This window comes from Lissotriton helveticus, chromosome 11, assembly GCF_964261635.1.
Source record: "Lissotriton helveticus chromosome 11, aLisHel1.1, whole genome shotgun sequence".
NCBI classification, from domain to species: Eukaryota; Metazoa; Chordata; class Amphibia; order Caudata; family Salamandridae; genus Lissotriton; species Lissotriton helveticus.
In genome coordinates this window covers 354,495,941-354,516,831 of record NC_136072.1, presented here as the reverse complement: position 1 = coordinate 354,516,831, position 20,891 = coordinate 354,495,941, and the positions used below count along the sequence as shown (strand labels likewise).

The following is a 20,891-nucleotide window of genomic DNA, read 5'->3' as shown; positions in this document are numbered from 1 at the left end:
ATGGCCATGCGTCGACTCGAGCTGTTGAGGCACAGCAGGGACGCTCTTTTGCTTCGATTTGATATGTTCTTTCGGGTCGATTTTGGCTTTCGACTCGAAGGCCTTGACCATTAGTGGCTTCCGAAGCTTCGGATCGAGGGTCTTTTGAGTCTTGAGTCCTCTGGTAGCGTCGCCATCTTTGGACCCTGACGTCGACGAAGTGAGCGTGACGTGCTTGACTGTAGAGAGGGCTTAGTCGCTCCGATCTTCGGGTCAACACCCCCTTTCGACCCCGAGGGGCAGATGACACTTTTTGACTTGATCGATTCTTAACTCGTCGAGTCGATGACTGTTTTCACCAGTTTCGATTTAGTGTCCTTCGGTTTCGATTTTCCCACTGATTGTGGTTGATCGACTGATGGCTCTTTTGAAATGTTCTTAGCCGGGTCTGGAAGCGGGGCTATCGAACGTGGGTGAAGATCTTGGCTAAGGCCTTCCGGCGATGCCTCGACCTGAGTCGTGGAAGGTACAGAGTGTAGATTGGGCCCGGCTACTGTGGTTGGGCCTTGCTCATCGCTTGAGTCGTCGCCGACGGCTCTGATGGCTTGTGCGTCGTCTCCTACCTCGATGATGTCTTCATCAAGGACGTAGATTTCTTCTTCGTCCTCATCATAGTTCGAGTTTTGATCCGACGCGGGATCCGACTGTTGACCAGGATCCTCGTCTTCTACACCCTCTTCGTCGTCAGCCTCGAAGATGTCCTCCGGGTAGGGCGCTGACTCTCGTGCCGACTGTCTCGCGGCACGGCGAAGCCAAAGAGTTTTCTTCGACCTGAATCGAGAACAGTCCATCCAGCTGGCCTCGTCGTGGTCCGGTGATAGACATTTATTGCACACCGGGTGCACATCGATGTGAGGGTATTTGGAGTTGCAAACGGGACATCGTTTAAATGGACTCCGTTCCATCTTCGATCGTGGATGGGGCCTTTGGTGTCGAAAAGGCAATCTGCCTTCGACGTCCGGCTCGAAGAAACTGGAACAAGTTCGAGGCACCGAACGAAAGACAATACCGATGCCACGAAGGCCTTTTGGCCTTGTGAAAAAGTTTTTTATATATATTCCGAACGTGAGTTAAGAAATACATCCGAACCCAATGGCGGAAAAAAACAATCTGAGGATGCCCATGCGCACTGTAGTCCAGGGGAGGAGCCACCTATCTCGTGATACTTCGAAGACTCTTCCAGGAGAACAATGTGCAATCATCCGGACCAAACACTAGGCGGCGATCTATGCACAGATATAAATTTAGCAGCCCACACGCCTCGAACATATATATTTTTTTGTTTGTTTAATCAGAAGTTTCAGAATTACTCCAGACAATTAACAAAATGCTTAAGAGATGAGGTGCAACAGAAAATGGCACGTATGTCTCAACAGCAAACTTGGACTATTCTTTCAAAACGTAGCTAAATTAGTGAGCCTGTTATCGTATTGTTTCAGCATACCTTTTTTTAAACACTGGAATAGATGTTTAAAATTCTATGCTAGTGAATGTGTGTGCTAGGCCCCATTCACCTGAAATCTTCATGCAGATGCCGAAGTGTATTTTTAAAAAAAAAAATTAATTTAATACCAATGCAGTCTTTTCCCTTCGATATTCAAGCCAGTAGTTAGCGAATAATGTAAACAGTTCAAGGATTTGAGCTCATTATTTAACAACTAGATAAACTTACGGAGCTTCTCCATGATTTCTTCATCTGTCATCTTAGCCTTCTTCTTTTGTTTGTCAGCATTCTTTGAAGAGTTGTCAGTATGTGCATCGCCAGCAGGAGCAGGAATGGGGTCAATAACAGACCGTGTGTACACCTGCGTGGAACAGAAAGTAAATTGTTGGAAAGTAATGAGAAAAGCTGAACAGGCAAAGGAAGAAAGTAAAAATAGAAAAAATAGAGGTTATGTCATTTAAAAAAGTGCTAATGGGAAAAAGGAGGGAGCATATTAATTACATACAGTCCTAGTTCTCCATCGTGGGTATTTGGGCAAAACCCCAAACAGAATACAATTTCTATGCATGAGTAGGATGTTCAAAACACGTTTTAAACATTTTTTTAACTCCATTCAAGTTAAGAAAACATGCCTATAAGAGGCACTTATGTTTATTTATTTTTTGTTTGCCAACTGGCCAACACAGTTGTTGGACTTGGATCTTTTTGCAGGTTCACCCCTAAACTTTTTGCATTTCTACCAGCCTTTTTCTCTGTGTAGTGTTAGTTGTTTTAGGCTGCTGGGCACTTTAGCCCTGTGGTCCAGTGTAAAGTGCATGACCTCTCTGTTATATTTAGTGGGAGTGACAGTGGCCTGCCCTCCCATAGGAATGCATGGGGGATTCCCTGCTCAGTGTGGGTCAGTGGTAAACCCCGTTAGGAGTGTAGCAGTATGGTAAAGTCTGGTATGTATGAAATTGTGAGAAAAAATGCGCAATGGTGTGCGCAGATTTATTAGGACTATGTGCGAAATGCCACTTTTAGAAGTTGGCAGTTCTGTGTGCTATGTGTCCGCCTGCCTGGTGTGAATTGCATGTCTATTTTGGGAGGGACAGGGCAGGCTAAGTCAGACTGGAGTTGAATAGAGATATCTGCAGTTGGAGTATGCCGAGGAGTGACCCTTTGATCTGAGCAGAGCTGTGCCTGGCAAGGTGAATGATGGCTCTACCGCCCACTGAGCGGCTGATGGCAGACCCCCTCTTCCTCAAAGGCAGACTGTAGCCTTGTAAACAAAGTGCTCCAGGACCACATCGAACGGTTCCTGGCTGGGTTCAGTGACTTGTAACTTGAGAAAAAAAGTCTTTTGGTGGCATTAGTAAAGGGGCTGTGACCCCATGCAATTGTTCAGTTCCATGGTGCTCTTCTAGGATGATGTGCTGTTTCTAATCCTTCTGGGGAATGCTGCTGCTGGGGCCCAGGAGGAACTGCCATGAGGGCTTGCCTCCCTGGGCACTGCATTGCCCCCTTGATTGCGGAGGACTTTTGCTTTTGGAGCTATGTCTCCCTGCGCCCTGTGAGCGCTATATTTTAATTCTTTCTTGGAGGGGAATGTGTTACTTCTGGATGTCAAGACGAACCTCTGTACGTTTAACTAGAGGGAAAGGACTTTGAAACTTTCATCCATCTTGCTGAGGCAACTACCCAAGGGCCTGATTTGAGCTTGCCTCCTGCTGAAGTCTCAGGGACATTAGACTTCACCCATAAACTGCCTGGATTCCTATTGGAGGGGTATTCTACTCGCAGTTAAGGCCTCTGTTGAGAATTCCAGAGCCTCTGGTTCTACTGCGGGGAACGCGGGCTGAAAGTCATTGTTATCGCTTTTGTGGGCCGCAGCAGCTGGGGAGCTGTTGCCGCTGAGAGTCCGCATTTGCCTGTGTTACCAAAGTCGTCTTTATCGCTATTGTGGGCCGCCGCTGCTGTGGAGCAGTGGCCACTGTGTGCCCGCATTTGCCATCCTACGAGGATCATCGCTATTGCGGGCCGCTGCAGCTGAGGAGCTGAGCCGCTGAGTGCCCGCATTTGCTGTCCTACGAGAATCACCACTATCGCTAATCAATCAATCAATCATATCATATGTAAAGCGCACTACTCACCTGTGAGGGTCTCAAGGCGCTGGGGTAGGAAATGCTGCTACTGCTCAAAAAAACAGATCTGGAGGAGTTTGCTGAAGTACAGCAGGTCTTGGGTTTGCCGTATGTGGATGGGGTGGGTGTTCCGGGTCTTGGCGGCGAGGTGGGAGAACGATCTGCCGCAGAAGGTCGCTCTTCGGAAGCGGGTGGGGGTGTAGAAGAGTCGTCTGTTGAGGTACGTTGGTCCGGTGTTGTGGAGTGCCTGGTCTGCGTGGGTGAGGAGCTTGAAGGTTATCCTCTTGTTGACGGGGAGCCAGTGCAGGTCTATCAGGTGGGGTGTGATGTGGCTGCGGCGAGGGATGTCAAGGATCAGGCGTGCAGAGGCGTTCTGGATGTGTTGGAACCGTCTCAGGAGTTTGGCCAAGGTTCCTGCATAGAGGGCTTTTCCGTAGTCCAACCTGCTGCTGACGAGGAGACGGCGTTGACCTGTTTAGTCATGAAGAGGGTGGAGTCGAGGAAGACCCCTAGGTTGCGTGCGTGGTCGTGGGTGTTGGAGCAATTCCCAGTGCGGTCGGCCACCAGGAGTCGTCCCGGGCTGAAGGGATGGATCCGAGGATGAGGACCTCCTTCTTGTCCAAGTTCAGCTTCAGTCGGCTGTTCCTCATCCATTCAGCGACGGCCTTCATTCCTTCGTGAAGGTTGGTTTTGGTGGTGTGGGGGTCCTTGGTGAGGGAGAGGATCAGCTGGGTGTCATCGGCTTAGGAGTTGATGTTGAGGTCGTGCCGACGGGCGACGTGGGCGAGCAGTGCCATGTAGATGTTAAACAGAGTTGGGCTGAGGGATGAGCCCTGGACTACTCCGCAGAACATCTCGGTGGCTTCGGAGCAAAAGTGGAGTTCTGCTGGAAAGGAAGGCAATGGTCCAGTCCAGGGTCTTCTCTTGGATCCCTGCGTTGTGGTGGCGTGTTTGTAGTGTGTGGTGGCAGACCGTGTCGAAGGCGGCTGACAGGTCCAGAAGGATGAAGGACGCAGTTTCTCCGTTGTCCAGCAGGGATTTGATGTCATCGGTGGCAGTGATGAGGGCTGTCTCGGTGCTGTGGTTGCTGCGGAACCCAGACTGGGAAGGGTCCAGGATGTTGTTCTCCACGAGGTAGCGGGTCAGTTCATTGACGGTCTTCTCGATGACCTTTGCCGGGAACGGGAGCAGGGAGATGGGCCGGAAGTTCTTGAGGTCCTTGGGGTCCGCCTTGGATTTCTTGAATAAGGCATTGATCTCTGCGTGCCTCCGGGAAGGTTGCTGTCTCGAAGGAGGTGTTAATGACTTTCCGGAGATGGGGTGCGATGGATGTGCTGGCTTTGTTGAAGTTGTGGTGGGGGCATGGGTCTGACGGAGATCCGGAGTGATTGGTGTTCATGATCTTGATGGTGTCGTCGTTGATGTTGGTCCAGGAGAGAAGGCGGTTGGTGCAGAAGGTGGTCATAGAGGCGGAGGTCTCAGTGGTTGTTGGGGCGGTCATGGCATTGAAGCCGTCGTGGATGTCTGCGATCTTGCGGTGGAAGAAGGTGGCCAGCGAGTCGCACAGGTCTTGCGAGGGTGGGATGTCGTTGGTGTTGGAGCTGGGGTTGGAGAGTACCTTCACAATGTTGAAGAGCTCTTCGCTGTTGTGCGAGTTGTTGTCTAGGCGGTCTTTGAAGGAGGCCCTTTTGGCGGATCTGATGAGGTGATGGTGTCTGCAGGTGGCGTTCTTGTGGGCTGCGTGGCTGTCCGGTGTTTGTTTACGGAGCCAGATCTTCTCCAGCTTTCAGCAGGTCTGCTTGGAGGCCCGGAGGTCTTCAGTGAACCAGCTGGCTTCCTTGTTGGTTTGACTAATGGAGGGTTTCTTGATCGGGCGAGGGTGTTGGCGCAGTCATTGATCCACTGTCTGAGGTTGCGTGTTGCGGTGTCGGGTTCGGTGGGGTTGGTGGGTGGGCTCTGGGCGAGGGTGGTGGTAAGCTGGTCTTCGGTGACTTTGCTCCAGCAGCGGCGAGGCGGTGGTGTTTGGTGGGTTTCTTGAAGGTGCAGTGGATGCAGCGATGGTCGGTCCAGTGGAGATCGGTGGTGTGGTTGAAGGAGACGTGGGGGCTTGCGGAGAAGATTGGGTCAAGCGTGTGACCGGCGGGGTGGGTGGGTGTTGTAACGAGTTGACTGAGTCCGGGATTGGCTAGGTTGTCGATCAGGGTGGTGGAGTTGGTGGTGGTGGTGTTCTCGAGGTGGAAGTTCAGGTCCCCGAGGAGGATGTAGTCCGTGGCGGCAAGGGCGTGTGTGCGGACTAAGTCGGCGATTGAGTCGCTGAACTGTGGTCGGGGTCCAGGGGGTCTGTAGATAAGGATTCCTCAGAGGGTGTTGTTGGGGTCGGTGTGGATCTGGAAGTGCAGGTGTTCGGCGGTGCTGAGGGTGTTGGTCGAGACTCAGTGTTCCTGTGGACGATGGCGATTCCTCGTCCTGCTCCGTTGGTGCGGTCCCTGCGGGTGATCTTGTAGCCTTCCGGGACAGCTATGGCTATGTTGGGTGCCGAGGCGGGCTTCAGCCAGGTCTCCATCAGGAAGGCGATGTCTGGGGAGGTTGTGTCGAGTAGGTCCCAGAGTTCAACAGCGTGTTTGCAGGCGGAGCGGGTGTTGAGAAGGATGCATCTGAGGTGGTTGGGTTCTTTCCTGGTCGGCAGCATGGTGGGGCGGATGCTTGTGAAGCTGCAGTTCCAGCAGGTGAGAGCTCCGTGGGTGTGCTTCGGGGCAGCCAGGCAGCAGGTGTGTGATCGTCCATTGTTGTGCGTGGAGGGTTCTGGCATCGTAGCTGTGTCGGGCGTCGTGGCATTCGCGAGGTCCAGGGGTCCTTGAGCTGGGCGCGGTCTAGGCGCGGACGGGCGCGGACGGCTTGCCTTAGGCACGGCCTCCATATGAGGGGATGTCGGAGGGAGGAGCAGCTGGAAGGCGGGAGTGGGGCGGCGAATGAGATTGCAGGGGGGCGGGCCACAGGGACGCAGCGGCAGGAAAAACAGGCGGGCCCGCGGGAGAACTGAGCACAGGAAGGAAAAAGCAAGTTTAGACAAGAAAACTAGTACAGGCACAGAGGAATAAAAACAAGACTGGGAAAGAAAGCAAGTTAGGCACTGGGGAATAAAAACAAGTCTGGGAAAGAAAGCAAGTTAGGCATAGGGAAATAAAACCAAGTCTGGGCAAGAAAGCAAGTACGCTATTGTGGGCCGCTGCAGCTGAGGAGCTGTGCCGCTGAGTGCCCGCCTTTAAGCCCCGTACTTTCACAGCTGTGCAGCACTTGGTGCCAGCTGCAACGTTTAGGTCTCGTACAATTGCGCACATGGATTCTGCTGCATTGGCAGCCGCCCTGACACTCTGGACATAGGGCATTTTGAGCCCCTTTGAGAAGGCCAGTTGGCCAGGGGGACTGTTAGGGCTGTAGGGCGCCAAACCCTAATGTGAATGGATGTGGTGCTAGGAAATGTGATTTATGTAGTAGTAATTATGCGCCCTGTTTTATGCCTCTAAATGTGGTTTATGATTATGAGGTTTTGCATACTGTATTTATGTTGGAGTTATCCTCTACTGTGGTTTATGCTAGTGAGATTATTTCCTAAGGTGAGTTATGCTTAGGAGGTTATGGTCTAATATGTTTAGGCTTATGAGGTTGGTGCAGGATATATTTCATGCCTAATGTGATACTGTGCATAATATGATTTATGTTACAGGATGATGCGGAGTCCAGTGTTTGCCAGTAATTACTTGTTGTGTTCTATGCTTATTATATGTTCTCCATTTACTATCCTTACTAAGTGATGGTTCTGACAGTGGTCCAAGTGGCCCTGTCATATGTATATAATCCCCTGTAAATATTGCCCAGTGCCAGTTGGCACATCCCAACGCCCCAGGACTCCATGCATCGCTGCAAAGGCCATAATCCCTCCGCCAGAACAAAGCAAGTCATGAGCAACTAAGGGGCGCATAAGCTGACATAATCCGCATCGGGAGACACTGCATTGCAGAGACACAAATCCAGGGCCCAGTCGAAATCGCAACGCAGGAAATGAAAGACAGGCTGGACGCATGTAAAATAGGAAAATTGAAATGATAATCCATAAGCCGCACTCAATGTAGCAAGAGGCAGCGCTCCATAAAATTCAAGCATTCGGCCGCGGCGCAGCAGCAGTCGTGACAGATCTTCTCGCAACACAGGACGTACATCCATTTTGAAATAAACAAAACAGCAGAAGTACGCCTGCAACCAGAGCCAGCATTAAGGGAAATCCAGCACACAGGCTGGGAATAAAAACGAATGGAAAAATGCCAGCAACACACCCAATATAGTTTGAGAAGACGGCACAAGGCCGCTCCTAACAACTTAAAAAAAGTGAGCCAGCCCTGTGGTGGAGGATGCATTAAAGATAGTGTGAATTAATTCACCGAAATGAAAAGGGCTAATCTGTATTTAATAAAGCATACACTTCTGTGCGGGTGTTTGCCACGTGAAGGACAAATGTTTCACGAGCAGATGTGAGGGTGACTTCTTTCTGGGACAATAGAGCTCTCACGACTCATCTTGTTGAACTCTGCTTTCAAGGTCGGAATAGTCAGCCAGATGGAAACATCAAGCTTCCCATGCGGAGGAGGAAACATCACATTTTTACAGCAAACCACACGCTCAGTGACGGTAACTACGTAAGGAATTCCTATCACCATCCAACAACAATCTTCATTATTTAAAAGCAAATAACTCCTGTTTGCCAGCAATGTGAATGTTGGTATGATAGCAGGTGCTGGTGTACCTTCAAAATACAGGCCAAATTTGGCTCGTTCTAGTTACAAGAGCCATGCAATTGGATATTCCTACACATCAATGAGTGATCAGGCTTAGCCTTAGCACACTCACCACTTGCTGTGCATCATTCTGGGACGCCGCATACCCTCCCGCAGTAAAAGAATTAGGAGGGGGACGGCTGTCATACCTATTGTTGCCTGATTGCCATCATCACCCATGCTGGTCACTGGAGGGAAACCAACTCCCAGAGGTCCCGGTGGCGGGAGCGCGTCATCGTGTAAGCGCCAGGAGGCGCTTAAGAAGACCTAGACCAAGGGCGGGCCCATCCGCGCCCGTCAAGGGCCGGAGGAGGCTGGGCCGGGCTTACTCTCTTGGGTTCCTTTCATCTGGAGGTTGACAACCAAGTAAGACTGATAGCTTATTAATCTGTAATAACAAGGAACTAATTAATGACCCAAGTGAACACTGGTTGCACCTCCCTGTTGTACTTGGGATTAAGTACGTTCTCCCAACTGAACAAATTTACATTAGTACTTCTTGTTATCGTTAATTGTGATTAACTGTGAAATAGAGTGTTAACACCATTGTCACAAGTACTATACTATACTATTAACATAGGCCTGGCATTTATTTTTGATCTGTTAAAGAGCATATCTTAGAACAACATGGGGAAAAGGAAGCTGAATAAATCTATCGTGGGCAAAGCCCTCCGAGACCCGAAATCAGATAGCATGTCTCTGATTAAATACCTAACTGGGGCAGTAGGAGCGATTGAAAAGCAAATTTCCAGTGTGGAAGGCATCCTGATCAATGACAAGGAGGCTTTAAAATCCGTGGAATTAAGTAGGGCGCCAAGTCCCGCAGGGGACCTGCCCCGGAGCTACTTAGATCCCCAAAAATACCGCTGGATATAAGTAACGGTTGTGTCTTTGTGGGTGGAGATGAGATCTCGTCAGATGATTCAGATGTAATGTCGCGCCCACCTCCTAAAAAAGTGTGTATTAAGGCTAAGAAAGCTTTGCCTATAAATCTTCCACCCCTGGTTCATACTGACCCTGGAAAAACCCTGACTATGGTAATAGATCCAACACGAAAAAAGATAACCTCACTTACAAGGGGTAACAAGACAAAGAATAATACAAACCAGGTGAAAATTAGCAATAATGGCAAAAATAATAATAAGGGCCAAAGAATCGCTATTAGTGCGACCGAACTAGAGAGCTTCTTTGCGGACTGTAACATTAGGTTGAGGGCCTTCCTAGACCCCATAGAGAACAGGCTAACAAAGATAGAGTTAAATCAAATGATCATCCTGAGTAAAGTAAGCGAACTAGCCCCTAGAGCCCTCGCGACAGATGGGGTAAATGACGACACAATAATTAGGAAGAGCATTAGTAAGGCCATCACGCAAACTGTACCCAAAGGAACTAATGATCACAATAACGACCATAAAAACATCACACACCTAAGAAGGGAGGATACCCAACTAAGGAAGAACGCGCAATGCCACCAGGGAGAAAGAGGGGGGGCCTGAGAAGTACACAAACCTGTGCAGAATTGAATAAGCATAGTGCCCATGGAGAATGTAATATCCTAAATCTTCCGCCTGCTGCGGCTCCTTATACCATCATCTTAGCAAATGTCCCTGCACCAAAGGAGCCTGACAAAGAATCTTGGGCTATGCTACGGAACAAGACCATTCATCATTTGGGCAATAAGAGCGACTTAACAAAGGAAATGTTCGGGGCATTTAAAATGGTGAGACGAATTTCCTGGGTGGGTATGGGCAGAAAGAATCTTGGGGGGGGGGGGGGGGGGGGGGGGGGGGGGCCGGACTGTAGTTTTAACGTCGGGCTCTCCAGCCCTGGTTTGTGAAATTTTGACCCGTACCAGTCTCTATGAATTGAACCAGGAATGTATAAACGTCCTCCCCCCTAGGCATTTTCTATCGGCCCCTTAATGATGAGGAAAAATTCTTACTTGGGTAATCAACACCAGGAGAGCCATCATCATGCATATTATCAGATATATAATGTCCCAGTAAATAATAGGTTTGAGTCATTGCAGTTTTAGGATGATGTGGATTGACTTAATGAACACTCAAATGGAAAACGTAGTTGCAATCCAGGAGGGGATACAGATAGTAATCAGTACAAAAATAACGACCCATAGGAGGCCCAGAACAAGACATGTGCCCCACGCCCTCGGAAATTACCCCCCTTCCAGATGCAGATACATACAGACGAACAAAGGGCCAATAGGGAAAATGACTATTCACAAGTTACCACCCAAAGTACATTCAGGGGGGAACCGAATACAAAAGGAGCTGAGTTCCCCCCCAACAAGCCCACTGTAGTCAAAACATCAGTCGATAGTGGGCAGAAGGGAGGAGGAAACACGTTGAGGACAATCTTGAAACATCGCCCACTCAAATAGCAAACCAGGGAGTAATAAAAAAATTCCTACCATGGAACATCTGTGGCATTAAGTCAAAATTGCAAACAGTGTATGAGGAGATTTTGTTCGAAAATATGATATTTTATGGTCTGCAAGAGACATGGTCATTACTAGAGCAGCACTTGGATGGGTATAAAAGTTTTCATGTACCTGCAATACAGTCCATCCATTGGAGAAATAAGGGAGGTATATGTATTTACGTGTCAAACACGATGAGGGCATAGTATCAAAATGATAAAGAATACCCCCTTTTACCAAATGGTCTCTATTGTTTTGTCACCCCATATCAAATTATTAATTGTTAACTTCTACAACAATATTGACATGATTAGTATATGACTGTGCTACCAAACCTTAGTGAGGATTTAACTGTCCAAGCGAATAGTATTGCAAAGGATGTAATCATGGTATGGGGGGAGGGGGGGGGGGGGATTTTAACATTAGTACCTGTAATTTGAACGCATGTGTACCAGGAAAGAACTGTAAGGATGAATTGGGTCCTCCTAAACATTTTGTACATACGGCCAGGGGAGAGAAACTCAATGAAGTCATGGCAATGTTCGATCTTGAATTTGTAAATACAATGTGTTCCCCAACTAATAATTTTGACCCCACTTATAGCGGACGGGACTTCAGAACTGTGATTGATTTCATAATTATGCCAGCGCGCTATGCAAGTATGGTGAAAAAATGTAGGATTCAACCTGTTGGATTAAGCGACCATCTACCCCTCAGTGTGGATATATTGGTGTTTGGATATAACACTAGGTCGACAATAGAACGTCTGACATGGGTCTAAGACCTAGTATTGTCTCGCCAAAATGGCTTTACAGTAAGATGGGGGGCGAAAAACCCGGCACTAATAAAAATATAATCACTAAGGCCCTAACACCGATCATGATGTGTCTAAATGAGGATACATCTCACAGTGATGTATTAAAAGCCTTCATGCAGATCACCCAAATCATCCAGGAGATTATGACTACCCCTGGAAATAGGAAGCAAGCGAAAAAGCGAAAGGGGATGGATGGTTTGATAGTCAATGCACCAAGACATATAAACTACTTAAGGTGGCTCTAAGCTCTTCAACTAAGGACGGGGACGAAGTTAGAGCATGTAGAAAGGCCTATAATTTAGCAGGAAAAGTAAAAATAGGAAAAAGGAGATTAAGGAGCAGGTGTGTGCAAATCTGTACCAGGCCGCCCAGTGTAGAGATTCTTACCTATTTTGGCAGGCCGTGAATGTCCCTTTTTTGGCAAATAAAGAAAGTGCAAGGCTAGAAATTGCTATTGACGAGAATAATTGGATTGAATTCTCAAACGTCTACAGGCAGGAGAAGAACAGCGAAATATCCACTTCTGAGAGGGAAGAGGGGGAAGGACGCAATTCTGGGAATTCGCCAATCGCAATTTATTTATTTATTTGCGGTTTTTATAGAGCGCAACACTCATCCCAAGGGATATCACGGCGCTTATACCAGATAGCAACTACTGATGGCGGATGCTAAGAAGCTAGAGTTTGGGGAAGAGGTGGGTTTTCAGTTTTTTCTGAAACTGGATATGGTTTGTGGTATGTCTCAGGTCGGTGGGGAGCTCATTCCACCTTTTTGCTGCCAAGTAGGAAAAAGAGCGACCGCCTGTTCTAACTTTGTAGATGCGTTTGGTCTTGGCCAACGCTGATTGGCAAGAGCGTAGGTTCCTAGTGGGAACATAAACTTCGATCTTCCCTTGAAGAATTGTGGGGCCAGTTTTATGTAGAGCCCTGTGGGCATGGCTAAGCAATTTAAAGGCATCCCTCTGACGCATCGGTAGCCAATGGAGTGTCTTTAAGCATTCCGATGCAGAGTCTAGTTTGCCCTTGTTGCAGATAAGTTTAGCCGCCAGATTTTGCAAAACCTGCAGGCGAGAGAATAGATGTTCATTCATCCCTACAAAAAGCGCATTGCCATAGTCCAGGCGACTGACCAGTAGGGCCTGTGTGACTGAGCATCTGCAATCCAGGGGTATCCATGGGAATATCCTGGCTAGGAGTTTTAGAATGGCAAAGCCCTTGCCACAAAGGGATCGAACATGATCCTTCATGGACAAGACATCGTCCATGATAATTCCCAGGTTCCTGGCATGTTGCTTTGGAGTGGGGGCCAAACCCAGTGAAGGTGGCCACCATGTGGCACCCCATACACGTTTGGCACCACCGAACAGCAGAATCTCTGACTTACCTGCATTCAACTTTAGGCAGTGGGCATGCATCCACTGGGCCATTTCGGAGAGGCAGTCATGTAGCTTGGTTTTGGTTATATCAGGCCCTTCGTCCATGGTCACCATCAGCTGCGTATCATCCGCATAAGAGCAGATGCCGATGCCCCACTTCCTTCCAATGTCGGCAAGAGATGACATATAGACATAGATGACAGAAGTGTGGCTCAATGGTTAGAGCGGCAGACCCTGATGCAGAGGTCTAGCCTGGGACCAGGGTTCAATTCCCCGCCTCGGCGGGACTTGGGCTCAAAAATTCCACAGACCTGATGATTCTTGCCTCGGTGCCTATTCCAATCATGGAGTCCCACTCTGCAACTCTGGGCAATAGCTTGCTTAATCTCCACAACGGCCCCCACAACGCTAAGGATGCCTGGCCTCCACCTTGGGGGTGCCCAGGAGTGGACACCTCACAGGGAAAGCCAGGATGGGTTCCACAGCGGTATTCGTACAAGCGCCTTGAGACCCTTGCGGGTGAGTAGTGCGCTATACAAGTATCAATTTTTTATTTACATTGAAAAGAGTGGGGCTCAATGAGGCACCCTGGGGGACCCCGCAGCTGATGGGATTGGGCCTGGAGTGGAACTGACCCATATGTACTGCCTGAGTGCGGTTGCTAAGGAAAGACTGTAGCCAGTTCAATGCCGTGGATTGAACTCCTTTGCTCCGAAGTATGTTCAACAGGCAGTTGTGGGATACCATGTCGAATGCCGCTGACAGGTCAAGCAGTATCAGAGGCACCGCTCCACCTTGATCGGTGGAGGATCTGATACTGTCCGACACTGCCAGCAGCGTTGCCTCGGTACTGTTATTGGCTCGAAAGCCAGTCTGGGAAGAATCCAGAAGGGAGTTACTTTCTAGGTACCTGGTCAGCTGTACATTCACCAGTTTCACTAAAACTTTAGAGAGGTAAGGAAGCTGGGAGATCGGTCTATAATTCTCTGGGTTGAGAATGTCAGATCCCGCCTTCTTCAGAAGGGGGGTCACAGAGGCGTGCTTCCAGGCATCCGGGAAGATGGCAGTACTTAAAGATTTATTAAAGAGTTGTGTGATAAGGGGGCAAAGCGTGGACGCAACTCTTGAGAACACGAAGTGGGGGCAAGGGTCCAGGGGGGAGCCAGCTTTCACTGTGGTCAGGGCTGCTAGGACCTCATCTTCGGAAAGTGGTTCGAAGCCGGTTAAGCGGGGTGCATTTCCTTGGTCTGGTGGAGCAGTGAGGACTTCGGATAGAGTCACAGTCTTGGATGGGTTGTCAGAGTTGCTATGAGTATGTTGGGGAGTGAAGGTAGAGTAAATTCCCTTGATTTTTTCAGAAAAGAAGGTGTTAATGCGTTCACAAGCCTCACCGAAGGGGTGAGTGTTTGTGAAGTACTAGATGGTTTGCTCAGCTCCTTCACTATTTTAAACAGTTCCTTCGCTGAGTTACTGTTTTCCTGAATGCGCTGAGCAAAATAGTCCTTCTTTGCATTTTTGATGGTCAAAATATACTGCCTCCGTTTATGGACATAGTTTAGTCTGGCTTCACTGTCTTTAGACTGTCTCCCGAGATGTTCAGATTTTTGACATTCCTTTTTAAAAGTTTTTAGGTGAGGAGTATACCATTTTTCTGTTATAGATTTTTTCCTGGTTTCCCGCATCGGGGCTAGTTTGTTTAGTGTTTGCAGTATTCCAGTATTTAGCAGGGCAACGTCATTGTAGACAGGGGAGGAATCCAGTAGTTTAACATTAGCCTCCTGGAAATGTTTCTCACAGTTGGATTCATTGATTAGCCTCCAAGCTCCTTTGGAGATCTGAGGGACTACCTTAGATTTCAAGGATTTACCGGGAAGGTCAAAAGAGAAGGATATAAGGGAATGGTCTGACCAGGATAGGGGATGGACCTCTCTTATGTTGGTGGATTCCATGTTAGTGAATAGTAGGTGTAGTGTATGACCAGCTATATGAGTGGGGCCCACTACCCACTGCTTGAGATTGAGAATCCCCATGTCATATTCCAGCTGGGAAGTACCTGGAGCATCTATTTTCTCATAGTGGATGTTGAAGTCACCAACAATTAGATAGTTTTTATGTTTTAGACAGAGTGGCAGAAGTTGATTCAGTAATTTGGCACTAAGACTAACTTGTTGTCCAGGGGGTTGTATATAACTGCCCCAGCGAGGATGGTAAGACCCTCATAGAGTACTTTAAAAGGTAGGGTCTGATGCTCAGTGTGGGTAGTTGTTAGTTCCACAAGGCATATTAAGTGATCCCTAAATATCACAGCAACCCCCCCTCCTCTTTTACCAGATCTGTCAAGCGTAATGATTTTATAATTAGGGGGGAGGGCGTTAGCTAGATCCAGAGCATTGGTGTCGGATAGCCAGGTTTCCGTAATGAAAACTAGGTCAGGGGTCTTTGATGTGAGTAAGTCCCAAATATCCAAGGCATGTCTAGGTAGGGATCTAGCGTTAAAATATAGACAGTTCAGGGTCAGATGGTTTCTAACGTGAGTTGTGTGATGGTCTAATGAAGATTGACCCATACTGGACCAACGACAAGCGAGGCAGGAAATTGGTCCATAAGATAATCCTGGCCCCGTTTGGGTACATAGGTTAGCTTTATGACCCTTTTTATCTTCACGAAGGGCTAGCAACTCACTGCGGGAGTAGCAGATGGGTGTGGACGAGTTTCGAGAAAAACCCGCAGGGGGTATAGCCCCTGGTCCCGGCCGGTCGCGGACGGGCGCAGACGGGCTTGCCTTAGGGGCGCCTTCGGCGCGCAAACGGCGCGTCCGCTGCGCGACCGGAAGATGCACATTGTTATACAGGAAGGGAGATGACGGGGGCGTGGCCTCTCAAAAAGGGGCGTGGCCTGTGTGCTCGGTGGGAATGGCGGCAATGGGGTTTGTAGTTTGTCCCGCAGCAGCGCTAAAATGCGCTGCGCAGGTTTGTCAGGAGCGTGGTGGAGCCCTGAGCAGAGTGCAGGAATGAGGACAGGTAAGAATAAAATACAAAATAATTGTGACACTCAAAGTTTTAAAAAAAAGGCTCGTGCAATCCTACTCCCGGCTTCCGCCTCAGGAGAATTAGCTATCTGCAGTAATTAAAATTACTCAGGGGGAAGTGTTGGTGGCAATTAACCAAAGTAAGGGCAATAAGGCCCCAGGGCCTGACGGGATCCCAATTGATTGATTTAAATCTACTGTAGATCCCAGGGCTCCACTTTTAACGCGAGTATTAGAGGCCTGCTGTTCTGAAGGTTTTCTAAGTTCCTGGTCTGAATCAGTAATCGTTCCCATTTATAAAAAAGGGGACTGGGAAAGTCCATCTAGCTACAGACCAATTTCGCTATTGGACTCGCTAATGAAAGTGGCAGGAAGGGTTATACTAAATAAACTGCAGTCCTGGGCTGAAGAAAAGAGTATTCTGAGCCCGGTTCAATACGGGTTCAGGGAAGGGATGGGCACGGTGGAGCAGGTATTACATTTTATTCTACTCCCAGAGAAGTACACTCAAACAAAAAAGGGACGGCTGTATGTAATCTTTGCAGATCTTACGGCCGCCTTTGATTGCGTGGAACATAATAAGTTGTGGAGTACCCTGGAGGACATGCAGGTCGAGCCAGCTATAGTGCAATTCCTAAGACAATTGCATTCAGGAGCCTCAGCTAAAGTGAGATATGGCCCCAAGGGTGAGTGTACTAAATCATTCCATGTAGAGAAGGGAGTCAGGCAAGGCTGCGTCTTGGCCCCTTTCCTCTTCTCCATATATACCAACCCTTTGGAGGAGGAATTGAGGGCCAATGTCATCGACTGCCCAAGACATAACAAGCAGGTCGTCTCCCTTCTCTACGCGGATGACGCGGTCCTAATGGCTAGAACAAAAATAGGTATTCAGCGAGCACTCACCACATACACAGAGTTTATGGCCAATAGGGGCCTAAAACTCAATGCCAACAAAGCTTACGTCATGGTGTGCGGGAAAGACCAACGCAAAGCCAAGAACCTGATAGTGGGCGATGTAACCATTGAAGTCACTAAAACATTCTCATATTTAGGTGTTCTCCTAGAGGGAGCAGGTTCTTGGGTCCCGGCAATTAGAAGTAGGACCCTCTTATTTAAAAGATCTACTACGGCACTTATGAATTTTGTCTATAAATTGGGTAAAAGACCTCCTGACATACTATTAAAAATATATATAGCAAAGTGCAGGAGCATTGCAATGTACGGGGCGGGCATCTGGGGTTTTAATAATGTGGCGTCAATTTAAATTGCTGAAAAATGTTTCCTTAGATACATCCTCGCAGTCCCACAGAGTACGTCTGTTTTTAATTGTCACGCTGAATTGGGTATCGAGTATATTACAGACCTTATCAAGTTGCAGCCAGTTCTTTTATGGCATAGAGTCAGGTCTTCTCCGGCATTGTGCCTAAAGAGAGAAATCATTAGGGATGTAATGAGTTTTGACCAGTCAAGAAACATCCCGTGGCTAAACTATATAAGAAAGTTTTTAATGATCTTAACAGACCGGAGTTTTACGAAAATCCTGAGTTGGTTTGCGCTATATCAAGAAAGGCATTGAAACTAATATGTATGAGTCACCTCGAGCAGATAAGATTAATAGGTGAGATTGATAAAAGATCAGTCATCCAGCATCCGATGACCCTGACCTGTTATAGGATTCAACCTTACCTATGTTATTGTCTTAAAGGTTTCGACAGGTACATTTTAACAAGGTTCAGATTTGAATATTTTCACCGGTTGATGACGTTCCCAATCAAAAACGACTGGTCGAGGGAATTGGCACTCTGCCCTTGTGATAACGCCTCCCAGCAAACAACAATCCACACGGTATTATTTTGTAATTATTATAACCAAGAACGTGTAAAGTGGATAAAGCAATATCTGAAACAGGGATTTTGGCGGCAATATCGCCCAGCGTATTTGTTTTTACAACAATTAAATGACGAGTATTGCACCTTGCTTATGACCGGTCTTTTAAAGAGTATACTGAAGAAAAGGAATGTAATAACCTGTTGTACATAGCGCTGAAATGGTATATCCTTTTCGAAATTGCAGATGTGTAACTCTTTTTTGACTGATGAATTGTAAAGGAAAATATGTATGAATTTGACTTTCTTTTTTAACTGTGGCTTTTATGATTTTATATTTTTACAAAAATCGAATAAAGCATACTTTTGACTTGAGTGATCAGGCATTGTAGTGCAATCCTCACAATTCAAGTAAACCTCTTTTCCCTCCCTAAGGCATCTATAGGTAAATGGTAGCGACCAAGCTTCATGGAGATAAGCGGTGCCCAGAAGTTCATATCTGCCAATTGCATAGTACTTCATACAGGCTTCGATTTTGAAAAGGGGAAAAGGTAGAGTTAATTAACCCATGGATAAGCCACGTTGCCGAATTGGTCTCAGCCACAGAAAACGGTAACAGTTCTACCTTTTCAATGTGTAACATAGAAAAAGTTGCATCTTTCATTGACATAAAACGTTGCTTTTCAGTCAAATTAACCGGGGCAAATAATGCTGACGTATTCATGTAGTGCCACAGCACTTTTCCTGCTTTCAAGGTTTGTAAGGTCCATGCAAACTGCATAGTAGAACGCAATTGATTTTGACCATGGTACTAAACAGACACTTCATCTTGCACAATATCAACAACAGACGACACAATGTTATCTAACGTGTAAATGTGGGAAGAAAGCATGTTAATGCTGTAATCTACAACTGCTAGCACTTTCTAAATTTGCTTGATCTATATCTCTGATGTGGGAAGCCGCCTCAATTTGGGAGTTTCCAAACTTCGTTGTAAATAGCATATATCCATCTTTTAGATCTGCCGGAAGCCGGGCCTTTCACAAAATCACAAAATCAACATCGTCGGTCAATTTAGATAAACGCAGCTTAACTGACGCCAAAGTGGAATGTTTAAACCAACTCTGACATAATTTGCCTACAGAATAGGTAGTCACAGAATGGCCACTTTCAAAACGGGGATCCACCCTGACCTGCGTGTAGCCTGGAGCTAAAACCAGAAAACGATGCTGGCAAAAATCAGCACTTTTGTGCCACAGCAACCAACCGTTAGGATCCAAATTGGATATGTTAAAGGAAGAATTCAGTAACAGAGTCTGTAATTCATTGACGGAAAACTTGGAATTATTATTCCACCCGGAACATTCTTCTAATTAAGGAAAAGGAGCATTTAATTTTTTTGTAGTAGCCAATCCAAAGCAAGTTGTTTGCAAAATTGTAGAATTCAAAAACATATGGTTCGGGATGAGGCATGCACGATGCAAAGCCTCAGTGCCTTGCACTTGCCAACTTTTAGAACCCCAAACAGATTTAAGATCAATAGTATCTTTCCACAACTCGTAGCCTTCAACGGCCAATTGGTCTAAAAAGGATTTTGAATACAATAATTTTGTGTGGGTAAGTCTAACCTTGGAAATGGACTTTTCAGTCATTTTAAAATAAAATGCACTGGGATGTGACTGATTAAAATCAGTAAAATAAGAGAACTTCTTTAACAAAGAAGTAGAACTGCCTTGTACAGGAGCAGGACAATGTTCCCACTGGGTATAATTAGGAATATGCTACTTACCAGTATGCATCTGTTCTTGGCATGTAGGGCTGCTGACATTCATATCTGTGCATAGATCGCCGCCTAGTGTTGGGTCCGGATGATTGCATATTGTTGTCCTGGAAGAGTCTTCGAAGTATCACGAGATAGATGGCTCCTCCTCTGGACTACAGTGCGCATGGGCATCCTCTCCATCCTCAGATTGTTTTTCGCCATTGTGGCAGAGATGGAGTATGGTACAGTAATAGAGGTCCATGCAAGAAAGTAAGAAAGTAATGAATGCTACAGCTGCGACAGGCACCGGGGAGGAGGGTGGGCGATATGAATGTCAGCAGCCCTACATGCCAAGAACAGATGCATACTGGTAAGTAGCATATTCCGTTCGAGGCATGTGGGCTGCTGAATTCATATCTGTGCATAGAATGTATAGCAGTCTCTCCCTTAGCGGTGGCTACCTGTGCCAGCTGCAGCAGTCTGAAAAGAGTTTTTAGAACAGCCTGTCCTACAGCTGCTTGCTGTTTGGAATGTACATCTACACAATAGTGTTTTGTGAAAGTATGTATGGTTGACCATGTGGCTGCTCTACATATTTCCTCTAGAGGAATGTTTCCTAGGAAAGCCATGGATGCCCCTAGTTTGCGTGTAGAATGCGCTCTTGGGGGAACTGTTGGAGTGCGTTTTGCTTTTAGATAACATATTTGAATGCACTTAACTATCCATCTGGCTAACCCAGATTTTGAAATGGGGTTGCCTTTGTGTTGTGGTGAGAAGGCAACAAACAACTGTTTAGTCTTTCGAAAGTCCTTCGTTCAATCAATGTAGTATAGAAGTGCTCTTTTGACATCTAGGGTGTGTAGAGCTCTTTCAGGTACTGGTTGTGGATTTGGAAAGAACACTGGCAGTTCTATTGTTTGATTGATATGAAAATGGGATACCACCTTGGGCATGAATTTAGGGTTTGTTCTAAGAACTACCCTATTTGCATGTATTTGGATGAATGGCTCTTGAATAGTTAGGGCTTGTAGCTCGCTAACTCTTCTAAGTGAAGTAATTGCCACCAGAAATGCCACCTTCCATGTTAAAAATTGTAATTCACACGAATGCAGTGGTTCAAATGGTGGTCCCATTAGTCTGGTTAAAACAATGTTTAGGTTCCAGACAGGTGAAGGTGGGTGTTTTAGGGGGATTATTCTTTTGAGTCCCTC

The 20,891-nt window shown here is 47.1% G+C and overlaps 1 protein-coding gene across 2 annotated transcripts in view; it reads right to left on the bottom strand.

Annotated features, from left to right (window-relative positions):
* PAK2 (p21 (RAC1) activated kinase 2) overlaps window positions 1-20,891 on the bottom strand; it is a 728,762-nt gene that overhangs the window by 341,091 nt on the left and 366,780 nt on the right. For both annotated transcript variants that reach the window (XM_078665775.1, XM_078665774.1), the window contains exon 7: window positions 1,712-1,844. In XM_078665775.1, coding sequence (XP_078521901.1) covers window positions 1,712-1,844 — 133 coding nt within the window. The remainder of the gene's footprint in view (window positions 1-1,711; window positions 1,845-20,891) is intronic.